The sequence below is a fragment of the Podarcis liolepis genome (genome assembly GCF_965112155.1).
Source record: "Podarcis liolepis genome assembly, chromosome: 1".
Classification (NCBI taxonomy): Eukaryota; Metazoa; Chordata; class Lepidosauria; order Squamata; family Lacertidae; genus Podarcis; species Podarcis liolepis.
In genome coordinates, this window is record NC_139554.1 from 93,795,237 (window position 1) to 93,815,334 (window position 20,098).

General features: G+C 49.0%; 1 protein-coding gene across 1 annotated transcript; it reads left to right on the forward strand.

Annotated features, from left to right (window-relative positions):
• Positions 1-8,145: 8,145 nt before the first annotated feature.
• EN1 (engrailed homeobox 1) lies at positions 8,146-19,500 on the forward strand. The gene is made up of 4 exons (XM_083512057.1): positions 8,146-8,498; positions 9,830-9,901; positions 11,894-12,931; positions 18,282-19,500. Exons 3-4 carry the CDS (start codon positions 12,103-12,105, stop codon positions 18,596-18,598), a joined length of 1,146 nt encoding a protein of 381 aa, XP_083368183.1. The 5' UTR covers positions 8,146-8,498; positions 9,830-9,901; positions 11,894-12,102; the 3' UTR covers positions 18,599-19,500.
• Positions 19,501-20,098: the final 598 nt, after the last annotated feature.

A 20,098-nucleotide genomic window follows, 5' to 3' on the forward strand; every position in this document is an offset into this window, starting at 1 on the left:
CTGCGCTCGTGTCCCGTGTTTAGGTTGGTTACCCAGCTCGGATTTTAAATGAATGCAAGAAATGCTTCAAAGTGACGTCAGTGGAGGCTTGCATCTGCAAAATACTGCGCAATCCCTTTCAGTGTAGTGTTGGGGAAAAACTAGTCCAGCTTCCCCCCTTCTCCCCCCCACACCAAAAGCTAAACATCCCTCTTCCGTGTTGCCTTTCTTTACTTTTCGTTTCTTTGGGAAATTTGGGGAGAAAGCTATTTCCAATTACTGAAATAATTGCCTGGGAGATGAGTTTCTTAATCGCTCCGTCCCTTATTGACTCTGGCGGTCATATTTAGCTTGTCTCCCTTGTATCGCGCCAAGATCACGTCCCGGCCTCTTTTGCATAACCATCTCAAAAAGAGGGACCCGTCCCCGCCGTCGAAAAGAGGCGAAGGGGAGGACGTGACTCGAATGCGGCCGCTCTTTGGCCCGATGGAAGGGACCAGCTCTGCGCAGCAGTCCCAGCTCCGGCTCCTCTCGGCTCTCCTCTCGCCCAGCAGAGCTCCGTCGGAAAAGTTCGAGGTTTATTCTCGCTCCTCTCGCGGCTGCAATTTCCAAATGTCCACACCCATTCCTTCTAGTTAGAGTTTCATTTAAAAGAGCAATCGCAGCGCCTTCAACGCAGAGACGAAGGGAGATTAAACTGTGTTAAGCAGTGGAACCTGAATTCAGTAAATGGGCGAGATTTCCCTTCCCCACTGAATACAATCTGCCTGCCTATCTATCTATATCTATCTATCTATCTATCTATCTATCTATCTATCTATCTATCTATCCATCATCTATCTATCTATCTATCTATCTATCTATCTATCTATCCATTATCTATCTATCTATCTATCTATCTATCTATCTATCTATCTATCCATCATCTATCTATCTATTCTTCATCATCATCATCATCATCATCATGTATTCTATTTGGCACCAACCCCTGTTGGTTTCAGGAGAAGCAGGATCAAACCTCGATGTCTCAGAGAGACCCCACTCAGAGGCGCACCCCAAACGCGAACGGAGGGACTGACAGGCAAAACGTTATTTGCCTAAGAAACGGGGAGGGGGTTGTTAAAAATTAAACTTGCAATCCTAGGCACATTTAACTGCCTGATAGTATGCGCGTTTGTTTACTGGGACCTGATCCCAAGTTTGCAAAGTTTCTGGGAACAAAGTCCCTTTGGAGTTAACAGGGTTTGCTCCCCTCGCATTGTAATGCGTCCAGTATTTATATCGAGTTGGTTTCTCGGCTCCAGACGAGCAGAGATAGAGAGATCTCCGATCTATGGGACACAAATGTGAAAAAGTGCGCTCTGGGGAAGTCGATCGGAATCAGTGGGGTTTGAGAAGAGGAGAGGGAGAAATAGAAGTGTCTCCCTGTGACACCTGAGAAGAAGCCCAGGCACCAAGTTGACCTGGTAATTTAACCGAGGCTCTGTGGAGACCTCTTCCAGGTTCAGGGAAACTTGCCTCTGCTTGTGCCCAAGGCACTTTCCACGTTCCTTGCCGCTTCACGGCACTGCCGCCCCATCCAGGCCCGATATAAGGCTGGTCCATTTCAGAAGGAGGAAATTCACCTGGAAGATGAGAACTGTTTAACAAGAGAGGAAACGCCACCATTCCAAGCACATCTCACTTGTAGGCACACCTTTCCCTTAACAGAAGGACCCCAACTGTGGTGGGGCAAGGGCTGCCCCTTTGAAAAGGGTTCCCCCGGCTGGCGGGTTTGCGGCCCCAACTGAGAGCGGCTGCTATCCTCAGCCACTTTTGCGAAAGTCCCCCAGGACAGCGGCCGTCGGGTGAGTCGCTTCCCTGGAGGTTGGGGCGAAGCGGTGAGGGAAACGGATTCCTTGGAAGTTGGGGTTGATCAATGCATCATCTAAACGGAGGTTGCAAAACCAACCCCACGAGCCGGATCTGCTCCAGGGAGAACCCGCCCGCCCCCCATGCTAAGACTCCCGTCTTCCCAGCCCCCCTATCTTTCCTTCGGGATACGGCCCCGTCTTGTTCAATGGAGTTTCCTTGCGATTAAGTACGCATATGTACTTGGATGGATGGGTCGTACGTATCGTATTTGACAAGTCTCGTTAGGAGCTAGCGGAAAGGAAACGGGGTTGGTGCAATTGTGGTTGAGTGTCGCGACTCTGCACAGATTTACTCTGGAGTAAGTCCCAGGGCGCCCACTCCTCTGTAAAGAGGCAGCGAGGCGCGTTGCTTTCCCGAGGAGAAATTAATTTGTCCATTATCCATTTGTCCATTTGTCCTTATCCGGCTCCCCACCCCGCTCAAAACATGTCTCCTTACGTAACCTCATCAACAACAAATTAATTACAAATCTCGTGAACCTGAATAAGGGAGAGAGGCGACTCACACCTGAGTCCTCGGCAATCGACTGTATTTCACCCTCTTTTTATTATTGCTGTGGTGTCGAAACTTGCCCCAGCCCTCGTTTGAGGGAAATTAATAAGCCACCCATTATTTCTCACATCTCTGGGTTGTCAACTGGCGGCGTCTTCCGACGGGGACGGCGATCGAGGGCGGCGGCGAGGCAGACAGAGAAAATCGTCTTGGAAGGAGCAGAGGAAAAGCCTGGGGGGGGGGGTCGGGTGTTTGGGGAACCGGAGGGGCAGCCTCGGCATAGGCGGGGTGGCGAGCTGGGCAAATGCCCCCGCTCGATGTTTGCCAGTCCACCCTGTATGAATTAGGGTAAGAAGAAAGGGCAGAGACTCGTTTATCTCTGGGAAGTAATATGGAGAAGTTTTGTTTATTTGGCGTATTTCTACCCAGCCTCTTCTCCTCTCCCGAAAGACTCGAGGCGATGCCCAGAGGGGTTCCCGGGTGGTCTCTCCCCTCCAGGCACTGACAAGAAGAACCCGCAGCTCCTGAGCTCCCGCAAAGGTGGTGTTACATCATCAGCTCCTCTCAGGACAGCTCTGGAATGAATGGTCGTCTTTCCTCCCCTTCTTGCTTTAAAGGGGTAAAAGCTCAGTAGCACGGTAGACATGTTGCACACAGAGGGCTCCGGGTTCAATTCTGGTGTCCGAAGCCCTAGAGAGCCCCTGCTAGTCGGTCCTGAGACCACTCCAAGAGATCTGACTTGGTGTAAAGGCAGTTTCCGATGGATAATGGGTGTGACTCCCCATCTCTTCTGTTCATCCTGGTGAGTGGGGACACCTGCTCCCCCCCAAAAAAAATCCTGACCTGGCAGGTCATTTCTCTGCCATCTTGCTACAGCACACCCTCGGGACATTATTTATTATTTGCCGGTTGCATTTATATACCGCCTTTCCGCCAAGGCACCTAAGGCGGTTTACAATGTAAAATATTAGAACAAACCTAACGCTGCACAAATATTCTCAGGCCAACTTCAGGAGTTGATGACACTAGCTTCCTGGCTCGGACTACCCTTCTCCAGGAGTAGGAGTCCTGCTCATGTCCTAGGTGCTTTTAGAAACCGCCCGGTTGTTGTTTTTTAAGCAGTTGTTTCATAACTGAGGACTGAAATCCAGGATACCTCTTACCCCATCGCTTGTTCTTTAGTAGGCTTGAATCCTCTAAATTTCAGTGGAACTGACTTCCAACCAAGCCCAGGGATTTAGGATCAGAAATCGGAACTTGGAAGAAAATAATAATAATAATAATAATAATAATAATAATAATAATAATAATAATAATAATAATAGTCTTTAAGGGTTGTTTGTTTGTTTTGTCTCTTTGTATCCCCATCGGTGGCTGAAGGTTTAGGGCACAAGTGAATGTCATCGTCCCAGATGTCTCCCCCTTGATGGGTGATAAATGGGTGAAACACCAGCGCCCCTCCGCCCCCCCTGCCATGCAGAGGAAAAGGAGAAGCTATTATCAGAAGAGGAGGGGGAAGAATTAATTCGTTTCAACTAAGGGAGAAATACAAGGATACGATTTGGTGTCTGGGGCTTCTCTGCCCTCCTCTTCGTTCTCCTTCCAAGTCGCGAGCTTCGCCCTCCTGAATGTAGCAGAGCTGTCCAGATTTGCCAGAGGCAGCCGTGGGCCCGCACCCGATCCTGAGCTACGCCTCTCTGGATTCAAAGGGGACTTATTTCCCAGCAGGCATGTTTAGAAAGTGCAGCCTCCCTCAGTCCCGCTCAAATCCGTGGCACGGTCCCTACATAAATCCCGAAAAATTGTAGCTGTGGGTAAGGCTTGGGAACTTGAGACCTGCAGAAAGGAGGGAGGGAGGAAAAGGCTGACAGACAAAAACATATATATTTATCTCTCACAATACATCCCTCTAATATGCGCACATTATATCTCTCTCCATCGCTCACAAGATACACAAAAATATATTCCTACAGGACAGATCTCTCTCTCTTTTTATATCTATCTATCTATCTATCTATCTATCTATCTATCTATCTATCTATCTAGGAAGGTATGGAAGTTTTCCACCTAGTAAATAGATTTATTATACAATGAGGGGGGGGGGTGTCATATCCGTCAGTCTGTAAGGTGGGCAATATTTTCCGCTCATATTCACTGCTGATTCCCTTCTATTCTGTATCAATGTGTCAATTGCATTCTTGGGCACTAATACCTTTATGACTTTCTGCCTCTCCGCTCTCTTTATCAAGACAGACAGACAGCCTGGTGGATATATACATGTTCATATTTGGTCTTAAATTACAAGCCAAGACACATCTACTGTTGCTGCTGTTGTTGTAGTTTGGGCTAGGGGAACGCGTCCCTAGACGGACGTCTCCATTTTATCCAGCTGTACGGATTTATTGACTGATTCCCCTCAATAAATTAGGTGTACCAACACCCCCCGATTGTTTCAGAGCATCGGCGAGTAAGTAAGGGGGCGCAAGGTTGCTTGTTAGGCTCCTGTGATTTCTGCTTATTATCTTTCTGCCATTGTCCAGATCATAAGTGAGGACCGATAACGTGCCAGCCGCTTTCGTTTCCTTCTCCCTGTCGCATTTATTTTTGTTGCTGCCGGCGAAGTTTCCTAGCGCATCTCTATCCTGTCGGGAGATACGTATCGATGCTCGCAGACGTGGACGGGGAGACGCAAGGAGACGGACTCATTTCGTGCGCCGAGATAGACGCAGCGCATCTGCCGTCATAAAAGTGCGTATGCGTATATATATCCATCAATCCGTCGATCAAAATTCTGCCCACCTGACACATGCCTGCTGTGCCTCACCCCACCTCACCCCACACGCATCGGGGAGGCTCTCCCCTCTCCCCTGCTGGCCTCACCAGGAAAAGTGCGGGGTGTGTGTGTGAGAGAGAGAGTGTGTGGAAGCCCTGAATTCCTGGTGGTGCAAACGCATGAAACTTCCAACAACCCCACGCCGAGCTGTAAGCTACAAAAGTATTATTATTATTATTATTATTATTATTATTATTATTATTATTATTATTATTATTATTATTATCATTATCATTATCATCATCATCATCCCCGGACTCCAAGGGAAGGAGGAGGAGGAAGAGGGAAGGGCAGCAGCTTCTGCTCCTGTCACATAGAAACAAGTCGTTGCAAAGGTAATCCTCGCCCATTATTAAACTCTAGACAACCCTTCCATTTCGGAGAGAGAGAGAGAGCGCACTCATCTGTAGCTTCTCCCCCCCCCCCCAATAAGGCACTACAATGATCAAAGCTTCCACATCTAATCAACACCCTCCAGTTCGGAGACAAAAGCCAGTGAGCAAAATAAAAAGAGGGCAGGGTTGGGGGGTGGGGGAATTCTAATTCTGTCGGGTGCTCTGACTGGCCTCCCCCAACCCATCACCATTTTGGACCAGGATCCCACTTATCCTGATGCTCGGGCACCGTTAGGATTCTATTTGCGAACTCACACACACACACACACACACACACACACACACACACACACACACACACGCCCAACCAGGGTTAAGCCTCGCCGGGATGGATGGGCACTCCTCCCCAGTGATCAGGGGTGGTGGTGAGTTTGAAGAGTGGGGAGAGGGAGGAGGAGAGGAAGTCTTGGGCCGCCACGGTTAGGAGCGGAGCAGCTCCGGGACCTGCCTGTGCAAACCTTTCTTCAGCCCCCCCTTCCCCCCGACATCCCAGCGTTCCTCCCCACTCCCGCCAGTAACTTAAACCAGATTGTCGGGGTGGGTGCGGGGTGGATGGGGAAGGACGCCGGGCTGCAGAATGCTACTGAGAGAGGGTCCGCTCGGCTCTGGAGAGGAGGATGTCGCCGTGGCCGCTTCGGACGCCCTCCCTGCTGGGGACCTGGGAAAGGAAGAAACATTTCCTGTGCCGGCGGTGAGGTAGTTCACTCAGGTGGCTCTGCCTGCTTCCGGACAGAGGTAGGGAGAGAAAGGGAGGGAGGGAGGGAGGGAGGGAGGGGGGGCATCTCTCTCCCTCTCTCCTCTCTCTCTCTCCTCTCTTTCTAGCACACACACACACACACACACACACACACACACGGAATGGGGCTCTGTAATTCACCTCTCTGGGAAAAGACGGTGGGAAGATGTTGTTATTGTTTATTTAAAAAAATAAAAATTGCACACATACACGCACGCCTCCCTTCCCATTGAAACTCCACCTTCCTTGTGTTGTTGGGCGGAAAATCAGTAATCACTCCCTGAATCTTGCCCTCATCGCCTTCGGTCCTGTGAGAGGGTGAGGGCTGTGTTTGTGTGTGTGTGTGTGTGTGTGTGTGTGTGTGTGTGTGAGAGAGAGAGAGAGAGAGAGAGAGAGAGAGAGAGAGAGGGGCGCGCGCGCGCACACACACACACACACACAGATGCCTTGTTTAGAGAGTCCTCCTTAAAACGTGTTTTGAATTCACTGTTCGTTTCAAATCATTATTCCTGGTGATACTGCCTGTTCCCACATATAACTTCGGAAGCGGGAGAATTAACTGCTCATAACAAAATAGGTGCCGAGGAAGACTGGATAGGGACTGGGACGAGAGAGAGAGAGAGAGGAATCCATGTATGTTTGTCTTGGAACCAGACATCTTACAATCCGAATCGCAACAGTCTTAATTCCACGCGGGTCCGAGTCTTGCAATTAATCCGGCGATGGTCCCCACAGTTGGTCCCCCGAAAAGTTGATCTGGCCACGGCTGCCTCCCCCCCCCCCCGCCCCCCGCTCCCTCCATCGCCCTCTCTTTCTTCTGCCTTTGCAATGAAGACTGAATCCCCCGAGCGCTAATTGAATTAGCCTATTGAGAAGATTGTCAGGTACAATGACGTGGGATCCCCCTGCATTTCTCCGGGTCTATAGGCTTTGGGGACCCGGAATGTATAGCCTGACCTTCTCGCTCATAATAATAATGCCGCACTTGTAGGAGAAATCTATTCGCATTCACTTTTAACAAAACCTCTGGTCAGCCAGTCCCTGTAGGAAGGATGAAATCTATTGTATTGCAACAACTCATTTATGTCCTTCACCAAAGGCCCCAATGAGATCTGATCTGGCCCTAGAAATAGGATTATCAGCGTGTATATTAAAGGCGGCGATATATACTTCCTAAAGGGAAACGGCGAAGGCCAGCCTGGCGAGAGGCGCAGGGTACACACACGTGTCCAGGGGAGAAGGGGTATCTTTTTAAAATCTGGCAATCTGCCGTAGAAATCTATGCAAGCCTGTGCAGGCCGAAGGAATCGCATAAAATATACATCGAAAAAACAAAGTCTAGCCATCCCTCTCTGTTTTGTTTTTCTTAATCTACACTCTGCTGCTGCTTTTATTATTATTATTAATCCTTAAAAATTCAAAGCGTGCCACGTTTTCGTAATTTTTATTTTTGGCTTATTTTGGTTGCAGCAGACTTATTTTCCATGGTTAATTTAAAAAAAAAAACGGAGAGGGAGGAGGAAGCAGAGGGGGAAAGGGGGGGAAACACCCCACTGAAATTCTTATTTTAATGAATGCACCATAGATAGCTAGATAGATATAGATGAAAGAGCAGTGTTCTTTTAGTCTGATTTTTTCTATCTTTGGACCAAAAAAAAAGGTCTAATACTGATCAATGTAGGAAGAATCAAAATACCATGCAAGCCTCTGGAACTGGGAGGATAACAGTCACCACCACCTCCAATTTCTCTTGTGTTTGGCGATTATAAAAAAAAATGTATAGACTGGGGCCACGAATAAGGAGCCATCCAAAATTCAAAGCGGGGGAGCAGGCTTTTGTGGTGGTCGTGGTAGCTGTTGTTCGTTTCCTACTTGACGGATGGAGTAGGTGGGCTTCTCTTCGTTAACTCACAACAGCTCTGTGTTCGAGGGTGTCATAGGAGCAGCCATAAAAAGTTGCAATCGTTAGTTTCCCGCACCCCACCCCTCCTCGGAATCTCCTCCTCCCTTCATTTGGCCACCCACCAAACCCCAAACCCAGCAGATGCCCGCACAAGACGGAGAACCCCTGAATTCTCCAGGACGACCCTCCTCCTCCTCCCTCCTGGAAGGACCGGAGTAGTTTCAGCAAACCCCTGGAGCTATGCAGGTAAGCGGAGGCTCCTTCCTTCCTTCCTTCCTTCCTACCATCCATCCATCCATCCAGCCAGCCAGCCAGCCAGCCTTCCTAGTGTCAGGTCGGGGCTGGTTTGGCAAGTTCTCTGGCTGCCCGGTTTTGGCCCATTTCGGGATGGCGCGCGTTTGAATGCGCGCGCGCGTGTGTGCGTGTGCGTGTGTATTCCGGTGCCTAATCAAAGCTATGGGTCCGCCAGCGCATTTATCATCCCATTACTGTAACAAATCCGGGCTCCCACTCCATGAAAGGTAAAATGAATTACCGACGTTAAGCCGTCAATAAAGTCATTTCTGTAAATGGTGTCTCCGAAGGACTGCAGCATTATTCAACCAGCTTTATCAGCAGCTGGGAAATTACGTGGAGAGGCGCGCAGCGTGTAATAGGGGCCCTGCTTACTTTGATTAAGCGCCGTGCCAGGGAATAGTGACAGTGCTTTTTGACCAGGTTTTATTCGCCGTCTTCTGATGAACGCCAAGCTGATCAGGCGGAATGAAGAGTAATTAAAACCTATAAATTATCTTTCGCAGCCCTTCTCAAGGCGTCTCTTTGCAGGCGAGATAAGGCGGCGGGCCCCCATTTACGACTCTGAAAGGGACTGAGGCGCACAAAGGCTACGCAGCTAAATGGGATATTGATAGTGTCCTAATTAGAATTTAATTAAGTACCCACGCTCGCTTTTGGGATAAAGATTTCAATTTTTTGTCCTCCCCCCTCCTTTGGCGAACTAAAATATAAATAAAACCCAAATTTAGGGAAATGGGGGGGGGGTTTGGCTAAATCCGAGGAGATTTGGGAATAGCGAGATGTGGCTAATTTAATGTTGGGGCTTTTTGTGGGCTTGCGTTGAGTCTCCTCTGCCAGGTTGTAACGTATATATGTATACGTATGTACATATGCATATGCTTGAATTTGCTTTGAAAATGGGCCTTCTCGTGGGTCTTTCTCGAATAACCGCGATTTAAAGTCGTTGCGCTGTAGAATACTCTAATCCAATTATTAATAAACAGTTACTCTTTCTTGGAGTTCCTGGGGGGGGGGTGAAATCTCCTCGTTTCAGTGATTTTGGAGTTTTTAATTTTTGTTTAAAATAAACGTACTTGCACATGTACGTGTACCTGCATGCACACATATCCTGTATACATATACATACATGCACACACATAGAGAGAAAGAGAATTGAAATTATAGGATGCGTCCATTGCAAATCAATCTCAAAAATAAAAAGGGATAATTAAAGGGGGGGAATGAGAGAAAAATAACAATCAAGTCACGTGACTCCGATCTTCTTTCTATTCTGTGAACAGGTTTTCAGGCCTTTCCACCTGCAGCCTCAGAATGTTTATGAACACCTGGAACTGACGCGGAGTCACTGAAAGGTAAAACGTGTGGCCTCATAAATCGCCACCACGGGGACCCAGCGAATCCTTCTCAGCTCCTCTCCATTAAAAACGCAGTTTTAATATTTCATAACAGTGTTATGTTTTGACCAGGAAGGGGAAGCGAGTGTGTGTGTGCGTGAGAGAGAGAGAGAAGAATGCGTTGCAGACAATAAATGATCCATGCAAAAATGATTAAAGCAAGGATAACATTATATTAGAGGGCAACGTGGTGCAAACGAAAAGCAACAACAGACCAATCCTGCTTTGTCTGCAAAAAAATAAAAATCTCAGTGTGCGAATAAACTAAATGAATCCAGTTTGGATTATTGCTATTAGTTTTTATGAGGATGATTTGTTTTTCAGTGTTCTTTCATATCACGTGTGTGTGTAACATTGGCCCGTCACTATCATGTAAACGAACCAGCTGATAAATTGGCCGCTTTTGTACCTGGACGTTCAACCGCAGGTTAGGCTAAGATTGAATACACTATCCTTTAAACCGACACTCAGCTCTCCAACTATTTTCCTGTTCTTTTAAATGCCACCTGTTAATGAGTGAGGACATTATGGGGGCATATGCACGCTGATAGAATTATCTGCAAGAAAGAAATATTGATAAATGTTCCCTGGAATTGACAAGAGTGCTTGCGCAAAAGTCAGCGTTTAAATCATCGTGTTTGGTTTGGGTGCGTTGTTGTTGTTTTTTAAAAAATAGTAAGAGGGGAGCATGTGCTTAAGTCTGCAATCCTATGCACACACATACCAGGAAAAAATTCCACTGATCTATTCCTGAGTCCACCTGTGCTCAGGATTGCTCAGCCACTTTCCTATTTAAATCAATGAATCTGGAAAGTGTTGGGTCGAGCCCTTTCAGTCTTTTAGAAACTCCCTGCATGGTCTTTTTGACAAAGCTCATCTACGTCCTTTTTTAAAGTTTAAAACAAAAAACAGCGGACACAAACCATAACTGCCACAGCAAACATGCAAAGAGTACTGATAAATCTGTTCGGATTGGAACAGAGATTTCATAATTGGTTAGGTTACTAGTCATACTCAGAATACACTTCCACCCCATAAACGTGTTTTATTTTGTTTCGAATTTAGAAAAGCATTCTATAAAGAATTTAGCATCTACTCTTTAGAAATAATAATAATAAACAACACAGGGAAGATTTCATTCCGAATTTCTTTTCCGAACCTCAGAAGATACACAGTCATCTTGTGGAGTGTCAACACGTCATTTGTGGGGATGATTTGGATATTTGCTTTTTGAGAAGCATAAGTAAATGAAAAGTCCTAGGCAGGAGGGAAAAGGGAAGGAGAAGCAGACTCGAGAAAGGATGCGCCATGGAAAGCGCAAAGCTCCCCAGGTCTCTCTTTCTCTCTCTCGTTCCCTCTGAATCAGCCAGCCCCTTGGATAATGTAACTGCAAAGTTCCAATGCAGCTCATTGGCCGACGTCAGGGGCGTCACAGAATTCCCGGGCTGCTGATTGGCTCTTTCCACGTGCGGGCCATCCTCACGTGCTTCCGGTCGGAATGAAAAAAAAGTGTGGCTGAGAGATTTTTTAAGGAGAGTTTGTTGCAAGATCGGAGCTGTCAGAGATTTTTGCTTTCTTTTTTCCTTTTTTTTTAAAGGAGAGGTGGGGGAAGGAAAGGTGGGAGGAAAAGATGCACGTGCGAGCGGGCGATTAAAGCATCTGCCAAGGCTGATCCGTGGGCAAAGCGGACTCTGACATTTGGGGAAACCCCAAAGCTGCGGCGCTCGGAGAAAGATGGGTAGATTGTGAGAAGACTTGGGGAGGGGGGCTTTGGGGGGGCTGGTTTTGTTTTGGTCTCTCTCTCTCTCACCCCCCTCTCTCTTTCGGAAGAGGGGTGAGAGAGAGAGGGAGGGGGAGAGAGAAAGAGAGAGCGAGAGAGGAAATATAAAACAACTGCCCCAAAAGCGCGAATCGCTCCAAATGTCTGAGCCTTTGGATATCTCTCTCTAGATTCCTCGGCGAGCCAACAAGTGGATTTTATTTTGCATTTCCCCCATCTTTCCAAGAACAGCAGCAGCAGCAGCAGCAGCAGCGAGGACCCAACTACCCTGCCACCGCCCGGAAAAGTGAGGCGTGGTGGTGGTAGGTGGAGGGGGGGACCTCGAGTGAAGAAGTGGAAGAAGAGCCAAGACGCCCATCTGCGGAGCTGGCAGCTGACTATGGAAGAGCAGACGGACAGTAAAAGTCTGCGAGACTCTGCTCCGACTCCCGGCAGCCGCCCCAGCAGCAGCAGCCCCAGCGCCAGCGGCAGCGATGGCGAGAGCGTGCCGCTGTCTCCCGGCAGCCACGCTCCCCTGTCCCCGGCCGCGCCGTGCCTCGTGTCCCTGCCTCTCCACCCGCACCACCACCACCACCCTCCGCACCACCAGCACCATCTCCCGCAGCAGCAGCAGCAGCAGCATCAGGCGCCTCCGCCTCCACAGCAGCAGCAGCGGCCGCCGCCGCCTCCGCAGCAGCAACAGCACCGCACCACCAACTTTTTCATCGACAACATCCTGAGGCCGGACTTTGGCTGCAAGAAAGAGCAGCTCTTGCTCCTGGCCGGGACTGCGGCCGGAGGAGGAGGAGGTGGCGCCGGCGGCGGCGTGGGCGGCGGCCGGGACAGGGACCTTGACCGCGCGGCCAGCTCAGGTAGAGAAAATGTCAACCCTCTGCTCGGCAGGCCCCCCAACCTTAGCGCGGAGTCGCACGGGAGCCCCGACAGCTCCTCCACGGCCTCCAAAGCCAGCCCCGCCGCGGCGGCCGCAGCGCTAGGGACGGCCAAGCCCCCCATCTCCTCCTCCTCCTCCTCCTCTTCCTCTTCCTCCTCCTCCTCCTGCTCGGAAGGGAGTGGAACTAACCCGGCGAAGTACGGGGAGCACGCCAACCCCGCCATCCTGCTCATGGGCTCCAATAATGGAGGAGCTGTTGCCAAGAGCGATTCTCAACAGCCGCTGGTTTGGCCTGCCTGGGTTTACTGCACTAGGTATTCAGACAGACCATCCTCGGGTAAGAATCCTCTTCCGTGCCTTCAGCGTTGCCCCCTTCCCCCCTGTCTTATATATACACCTGCCATTTCTATATATATATATCTATCTCTCTGTGACATGAGTGTAATCCTGCGGGGAGCGTTAACCATCCCACCGAACCCAGGAAGCCAAGCCCTTAAACCGGCCACCCTGACGGTGCGCTAAGACTTGAGGCGCAGAGCGCGCCGAGGGATCCCAAACTGCGCTGGATATTAAGCAGATGGGAGGTGGCGGCTTGATAGTATTTAGGAGTTTTGTGGAGCTGCGTCGGCGTTTCCCCTCCCTCGCCCGACCCCGAACCCTGCATTTTCTTAGGGTGCCCCTCTCCGAGGTTTGCGGGGCTTCTGGTGTTCAGGAGCGTCTTTCCGCCTCCCCGGCCAGCCTTGCCCTTCAGAGACTGCAGTCTTAGGCTGCAAAAGAGGGGGGCCGAGGCTGCTTGGTGATTCCCCCCTCGGCCCGAAGCAGCTTGCGACCGGGAGATGTCCGCAACCTGGGCTGGGAGGTCCGTGGAAGTGTCTCTAGTGGAGGCAGAACCTGGAAAGATTGGAGGGCCCACGCCGCCGTCTTCCTCTCTCTTTCTGCCCTTTTCAGGCCTTGAAGGGTGGGTGGGTGCCTCTCTCTTTCTGTAGTTAGGAAGGAGGAAGAAACCATAGTGTGCTTTCTAAAACTTTTTTCCCGGATATATCTATGGCTGGGAGAAAATTAGCGATTTCGGTGTGGGACGTAGCCGCAGACAACCAGTGCTTTTGTTGTTGTTCAGAAACATTTGCTGCTGAGCAATTGAGGAGTGAAGGAGACAAGTGTTGCCGTGTGAAGGATGCTTTTTTGAAGGAACTGGCACTGGCGGGGGCCGAAAAAGAAAGAGGAAGTGTGTGAGAGAGACAGAGAAAGAGAGAGAGAACAGAAAAGGAAAGGGCTTTCTTGGGAAACCCGCGGAGGCCTCCCGGCAGCGGAGCACAAGAATCTAGGCCCCTAGGCCTTCATTTTTCCATTCCCGTCTTCCAGAGCGGCTGGAGGGGAGCAATTCCCACCCCGTGGCCGGCATTTCGCTCTTCCCAGCAGCCGGTTCTCCCTCCCGCCCCAGATGCTGCCGTGAGAATAAAGGTGTCCTCCCTCTACTAGCCCCCCCCACATCCCCACCCCAATATAAAAACCCCCAGAATCCTCGATACCGCTCGGAGGTTGAGGAATCTTCGGTTTCCAGGGGAGGGTTTAAATCCTTCCGGGAAAGGAGGTGTGGGAAGAAGAGTGACGAGAGGAGAGGGAGAGAAAGGGGGGTCTGTCTCTCTGAATCAGCCCCTCCAACCCGTAAGGGCGAAGGAGTCGAGCGAGTGAGCCGCTGCGGGTCAGCGCCCGCGAAAGCGCCCGAAAAGGGCGACCGCTCGCCTTTGCGCTCCTGTCAACTTTCAGGGCCGAGAGAGCAAGGCAGACTGCGGAGCTGGGCGATGGGAGGCTGGTGGCGAAGGAGCTCCGGCCGGGTGCGCTCCCAGGTCGCCTTCTTCGCCCCACTTCGTCCATCCCTCTCTCCCGCCGCCCCCCAACCTCACCAGCCCCGGCTCGGGGCTCTTTATGAACTCCTTTCTGCCGGCGACTGATCAATCCTCCGCTATCAGCGCCAGCCATCTCGATCACGCCGCTATTGACACATCCCCGCTCCTTGGAACTCAGAAAAGCCACTTTGATTGACTAAACGGATTGATTGAGTGATTGAGCTGTCAGCTCTACCTTCCGCGGCCAACTGCAATGATTTTATTACTGCTTTCCCAGGGCCGCTGCCTTGCAAAGTGTGTTTTGATAGGAAGGCTCCCCACCACCACCGGCAGCGGCACCCTGCAAAGGCAGCGCCCCGGCTCCCTGGAGAGGCCAGGACGGGCCTCTCCTCGAGAGAGGCTGCAGCGGCTGCTCTTGACGGTGGGCCCTCTCCGAAGCCGGTTAGGGCCCCCCACCAAGCACTCCTCTTAGCCCACCTTTCCCTGGATGTGAAATAGGGGGTGTTGATCTCTTGAGACTGGCAGTTGCCCCCACCGCCTCTCGCTTTCTCACGCCCCCCCACCCGAGACCTGTCCGCTTCTTGGGAACGGCTCCTTTAGAATCTGCTCCCCACTGAACAGAGAGATCCGAGCAGCGATCATCCATCCCCCGGCCAAAAATCTCAGCCCTCAAAAGAGCTTTTCGCCGCTAGGAAATTTCTCTTGGCTGTTGTTATTTTCCGTAAATGAGGGGACTGGGGAAATATTTTGAGATTTATTCAGCCGGCTCTGTTTAATCCCTTTCTGTAGTTTATTCAGCCGCCTCTCTCTCTTTCTCTCATCTATATATTTTTAAGCCTGGTTTTGAAAGCAGCCAGGCTTCTCAGAGCTACTTTTGCGGCCTGCTGACCGGAGAAGGTTTTCCTCACGTTCAAGCGACTGGCCCCAAAGTTGGCGATCTTTGGGAAAAGGCTTCATTTTCATTTTGTATCCTATTTTAAAAAATATTCGTGTTTGCGTAATTTTAAAAAATGGCGTTTTAAGGTACTCTTTTTGAACCCCCTTCACGATATAAATTGCTTTGAAGAGGGGAATCTTACCCACGTATGAATATATTCCTTCCCTAAAATAATTTGTATTTAATACATTTCCCAACAAAGCAAAAACAAGGCGGCTTTGGAAAGACGATGTCTGAACGACAACGACTTAAACAAGGATATATCTAGATTTATTCCAGTACTTATTCGGGACACACTGTTTCGGAGTCCTTGGCTGATGCCTCAAGTGTTCGAATTCTATTTAAGGGGACGATCTACTTCCTCCAATCTTTCTCCCCCCCCCCCACACTTCTGCAATTTTTTTAAAAAAGTTTCCCACCCATTTCCTTTAACAGAGAAAGAGAGAGCGCGCTTAGAAACGGGAGGGATGCAGAACAATTTGCCTTAATTTCCGAGGGCTCCTCCAAGGCTATGGGTCTAGTTTTGGAGTCCTGCGAGGCCAAGATGTGTTGATATTAAATTGCTGGGAAGGGCTTCTAAGCAGAAACGCGCGGACTTCGAGGAAGCAGCCTTGCGCGCGTGTGCGTTGGTTTAAAGAGATGTGCATTTTGAACGTGAGGACACTGGCTGGGCCAGATCTCTCAGTGAAAGATAGTGTAGGAACGCCCTCCACTTGGAAATATATTTATCCGCGGCTTTTATTGGAGGGTTTTTCGTGGAGTGGAGACCAGCGGTTTCAGTGAAGTGTTCCCCCAGTCATTGTAGGCGATGAGGGTTTGTCTGGCATTGCGTATTTGCGTTTGCAGAATATACTTTTGCGGCAGGCTTCAAAAAATGAGCACCCCGCGCAATTTATTTTCCCTTATCATCATCATCATTAGTAGTAGTATTATCTAGTCGTTCGGCAATAAGGCCTTTGGGCCAGCTTGCAATAGGGGTGGCTTAGTTTCCCAAAATATGAAATTTATTTTCTGTCTGTGAGGGGAAAGAGGTATGAGTCTACAGCTGAGCACACATTGAAATAGGTATTTATAATCCGAGAGCCTTGCCTAAATTTATTGCCTGGTGTTTTTTTGTTTTAGAAAATAATGAATTTCAAAATTATAATATTAGATATAAATTAAACACACACATATACAACTTCCCAGGCTTGTTTTGTCGAGGGACGCCTTGGTTTGATTTGGAGGTGGAAAGTCTGGGTCTCGCTGCGGATCAAAACAGATTTAAAATCCGGTGTTGTCCCGGCGCATAAGAACCTCCAGCGCCGTCTGAGCAGCTTCTACTCCGAAGCTGATCCTGCCGAATTTAATGGGGCGTAATAAAATTCGGTATGACTTGCTCCCGAGTAGACAGGGTGAGGCCTGCGCTGTTACTCTTCGTGCCTGCTAGTGGTACTGTTAGGCCCAGGCCCAGCAACAACAGAACCCGCTTCGTAAACCGCTTGCAGTGTTTGTTTTGGGTCCAGTCTTTAAGTCTGTTTACCTCGGTGCTTATTTATCCTTACAATTCAGCGGGAACTTTCTGTTTGCGTTATTTATTTCAAACATGTCCTTGTAGTAAACATGTATGTTGAGGGTGAATGACGTTGGGAAAGGTTTCCTGGGGTGTTACCTCTAACACGTACCATTTAACTCTAGCAGCGCCGGAAATGCTGTATGTTTGATCTGTGGGCTTTTTAAAAACAGAACAAATCCAGGAACCCCACGCTTTCCTAAATGAATATAAACTGCAGCGAAGGCCCATAAGTGAGGAGCCCGCTTCCCTAACGCAGCCATCTGCTGAGGAAGCTCTCTCTCTGTGTGTATTTGGATTTTTGTTTCTTTTTTTAACTTTCTGATACTTTTTACTGAAGCTCATAACTAATTAGTCAGACTTCTCCCCCACTTTCAAAGTGTGTGCTGTAAAGTTAAGACGCTTTGCCTTTAAGAGATGAGAGCATTTAAGGAGAAGAGGGCCAAAACACCGCCTCTCTCATACGTATATTTTGTGTATTAGAAATGTGTGCGTGATTCCAGCTGCACCAGACTTGATAAATCCAAATTAACTGATTGATCTACCTCTCAGTCTCTTTCTCAAACTGTCTATCCACAGATATAGATAGATGGATAGACAGATAGATAGATGGTGATCAATAGAAAACTGCTTTAGATCTGGTGCGATCAAACAACTGGAGCTTGGGCCCGGACGGGGAAAAGTTAGCAGAAGCATCCGCGTGCCTGACCAATACCTATCCTGACAAACGTTTCCCTATGGATTTTCCGCCCCGCTCCCCTTTGTTTCTTTGCTTCCCATCTCGCCCCTCTCGCCTTTCTTCCTTGGCGTCTTCTCCTTCGCGCCAGCTAAAAGTGGGCGATGCTGCTCTTCTGTGTACTTGCACAGAACTTGGGACGAAGAAGGGCCTAGACTGTTTTGAAAAGCGCAGGGGTGGGGGTGGTAGTGGAAACAGGCGTCCTGAAGGATGTGGGTTGGGGAAAAAATGTACCCACGTTTTAAACAGTGGAGCAAAAGACGTAGGATATATGTGGGTTGGGGGAAAATCCAAGCAGATCAGTTCTGACCCTGCCCATCCATCACGGTTGCCGGGTGCCCCTTTTGGAAAGGGGAAAGGAGGCGCCCCCCTTTCCTTCAAAACAGAGTCTCCCCATTTCCCGGAACGCCCGGCGTTGCTCCCATATGGCAGGCTCCCCTTTATGTGTGTTGCATGTGTGTGTGTGTGTTTTGGGAATGCTTCTGACCTGGCAACTGCTGTCCCCTTTTCTCTCTCGTGCCCCTCACCCCCTCCTCCTTCCCCTTTGTGTGCGTGTGTGTGTTTCTCTCTCTCTCCCTCCCTCCTCCATCCCTCGCAACCCCCCCCCCTTTGTAGGTCCCCGCACGAGGAAGCTGAAGAAGAAGAAGAACGAGAAGGAGGACAAGCGGCCTCGCACCGCTTTCACGGCGGAGCAGCTGCAGAGACTCAAGGCGGAGTTCCAGGCGAACCGCTACATCACCGAGCAGAGGCGGCAGACTTTGGCGCAGGAGCTCAGCCTCAACGAGTCGCAGATCAAGATCTGGTTCCAGAACAAGCGCGCCAAGATCAAGAAGGCCACGGGCATCAAGAACGGCCTGGCGCTGCACCTCATGGCGCAGGGACTCTACAATCATTCCACCACTACCGTGCAAGACAAAGAGGACAGCGAGTGAGCGCGTCCAGAGAGCACAGACCTTGTCGGGTTTATTTTGTTTTTTCGTTTTTTGATGCTTAATATTATTATTATTATTATAATTATATTATTATTATTATTATTATGAACCTGATCGCCAGGGAAGACAAAGAATAACCATACAAAGCAAAAGAAAAGCAAAGAGGAACAATTAAAAAGAGAGAGAGCGCGAGAGGACAATTTGGGAAAAGACAAAACACACGACAAACACAAAAGGACTTCTTTCCTGCAGTGACACACGGTTGTGGGGGACTTGGAAGGGTGCTATTTAAGAGAGAGAAAAGAATCAAATTTATTGTCTATTCATAGTTATAAGGATTCCGATTTAAAACAAAACAAAACCCCCGAACACTTACAAACAAAAAGTTATCTATATAGCCAAACATCGTATGATCTTGTATATATTTAATTTCAGGTAAGAAATGATGATGACGATAATGATGTGTAGCGTTTTTCTATTCGCTCAGCCGTTGATCTCCCCCCCCCCCCCGCCCACCAGCTCCACTTTGGTCTCCCCCCCCCTTCTTTTTCTTAATTATAGCTCTCAACTCCTCCAGCCCCCCCTTAAGCCTCCTGATTTTAAAGAATTTGTCTGGCTCTTCCCGACTTCCCTGCTCCCCCTTTCTTCTTCTTCTTTTCCCTGTCGCGTTTTCGTGTGTGCCTTTCTCCCTCTCTTTCATTTCGTGCGTGTGCGTGTGGTGTTTCTTTTTCTTCTTCTTCTTCTTCCTCCTCCTTCTTCTCTCCCCCCCACCCTACCGAGTAAGAACAATAACACTATGACCCACAGACTGCGAGACTGAACCCCTTGCTGCAAGCCAAAGATTTTTTTCTTATGTTCAGAAATCTGTAGTCTGAAATAAAGTGTAGAATGTGTTCAGGATATATACCGATTCTGTAATTCTTCTCTGTTCTCCAACCCCACTCCCCCTTTAATACATTAATATATTAAAATACCCTGTTCTTCTTCTTCTTTATATACATTTATCTCTAAAACTATCTGGCATATATCTCTCCCAGAGTATTTTTTTTAAGGGGGGAGAATTTTATTTTTTGAAACCAACGTCTTGTTTCCCTTGCTCATTTGCTCTCAGCTTCTTCCCTCGCTGTTGGATCCCTGGGTGGGATAGTAGGGCCCCAATCCAATGAACTGTAGTCCTACTAACTGCCCGGCTCTGAGCATGTTTACTTAGAAATGAGTCTTACTGAGTGCAATGGACCTACCCCCTCCCCCCAAAAAACCCACACCCAACAACAACCCAAAATCTCAGCCCAAGTCCCTTGGGAAGAGAAGGGACTTTTATCTTCCGGGCTAACTTGTTTCAACGGGATATGCTCAGGCTGAGCTAGTGTATAATATTTGTGGAGGAAGACTGAACACCACCAAAGATCTAGAAATAGGTGCTTCGGTTCCAGAGATGATATATTTGTGTGTTTGTGTGTGAATATGAAATGAATGAAAGCTAATAATGTCATGAAATTT

Coding starts and splice junctions, on each gene's coding strand:
- EN1 (XM_083512057.1), top strand. CDS start 12,103: ATGGAAGAGCAGACGGACAGTAAAAGTCTGCGAGACTCTGCTCCGACT. Junction 12,932..18,281: donor TTCAGACAGACCATCCTCGG/GTAAGAATCCTC, acceptor CCCCCTTTGTAG/GTCCCCGCACGAGGAAGCTG.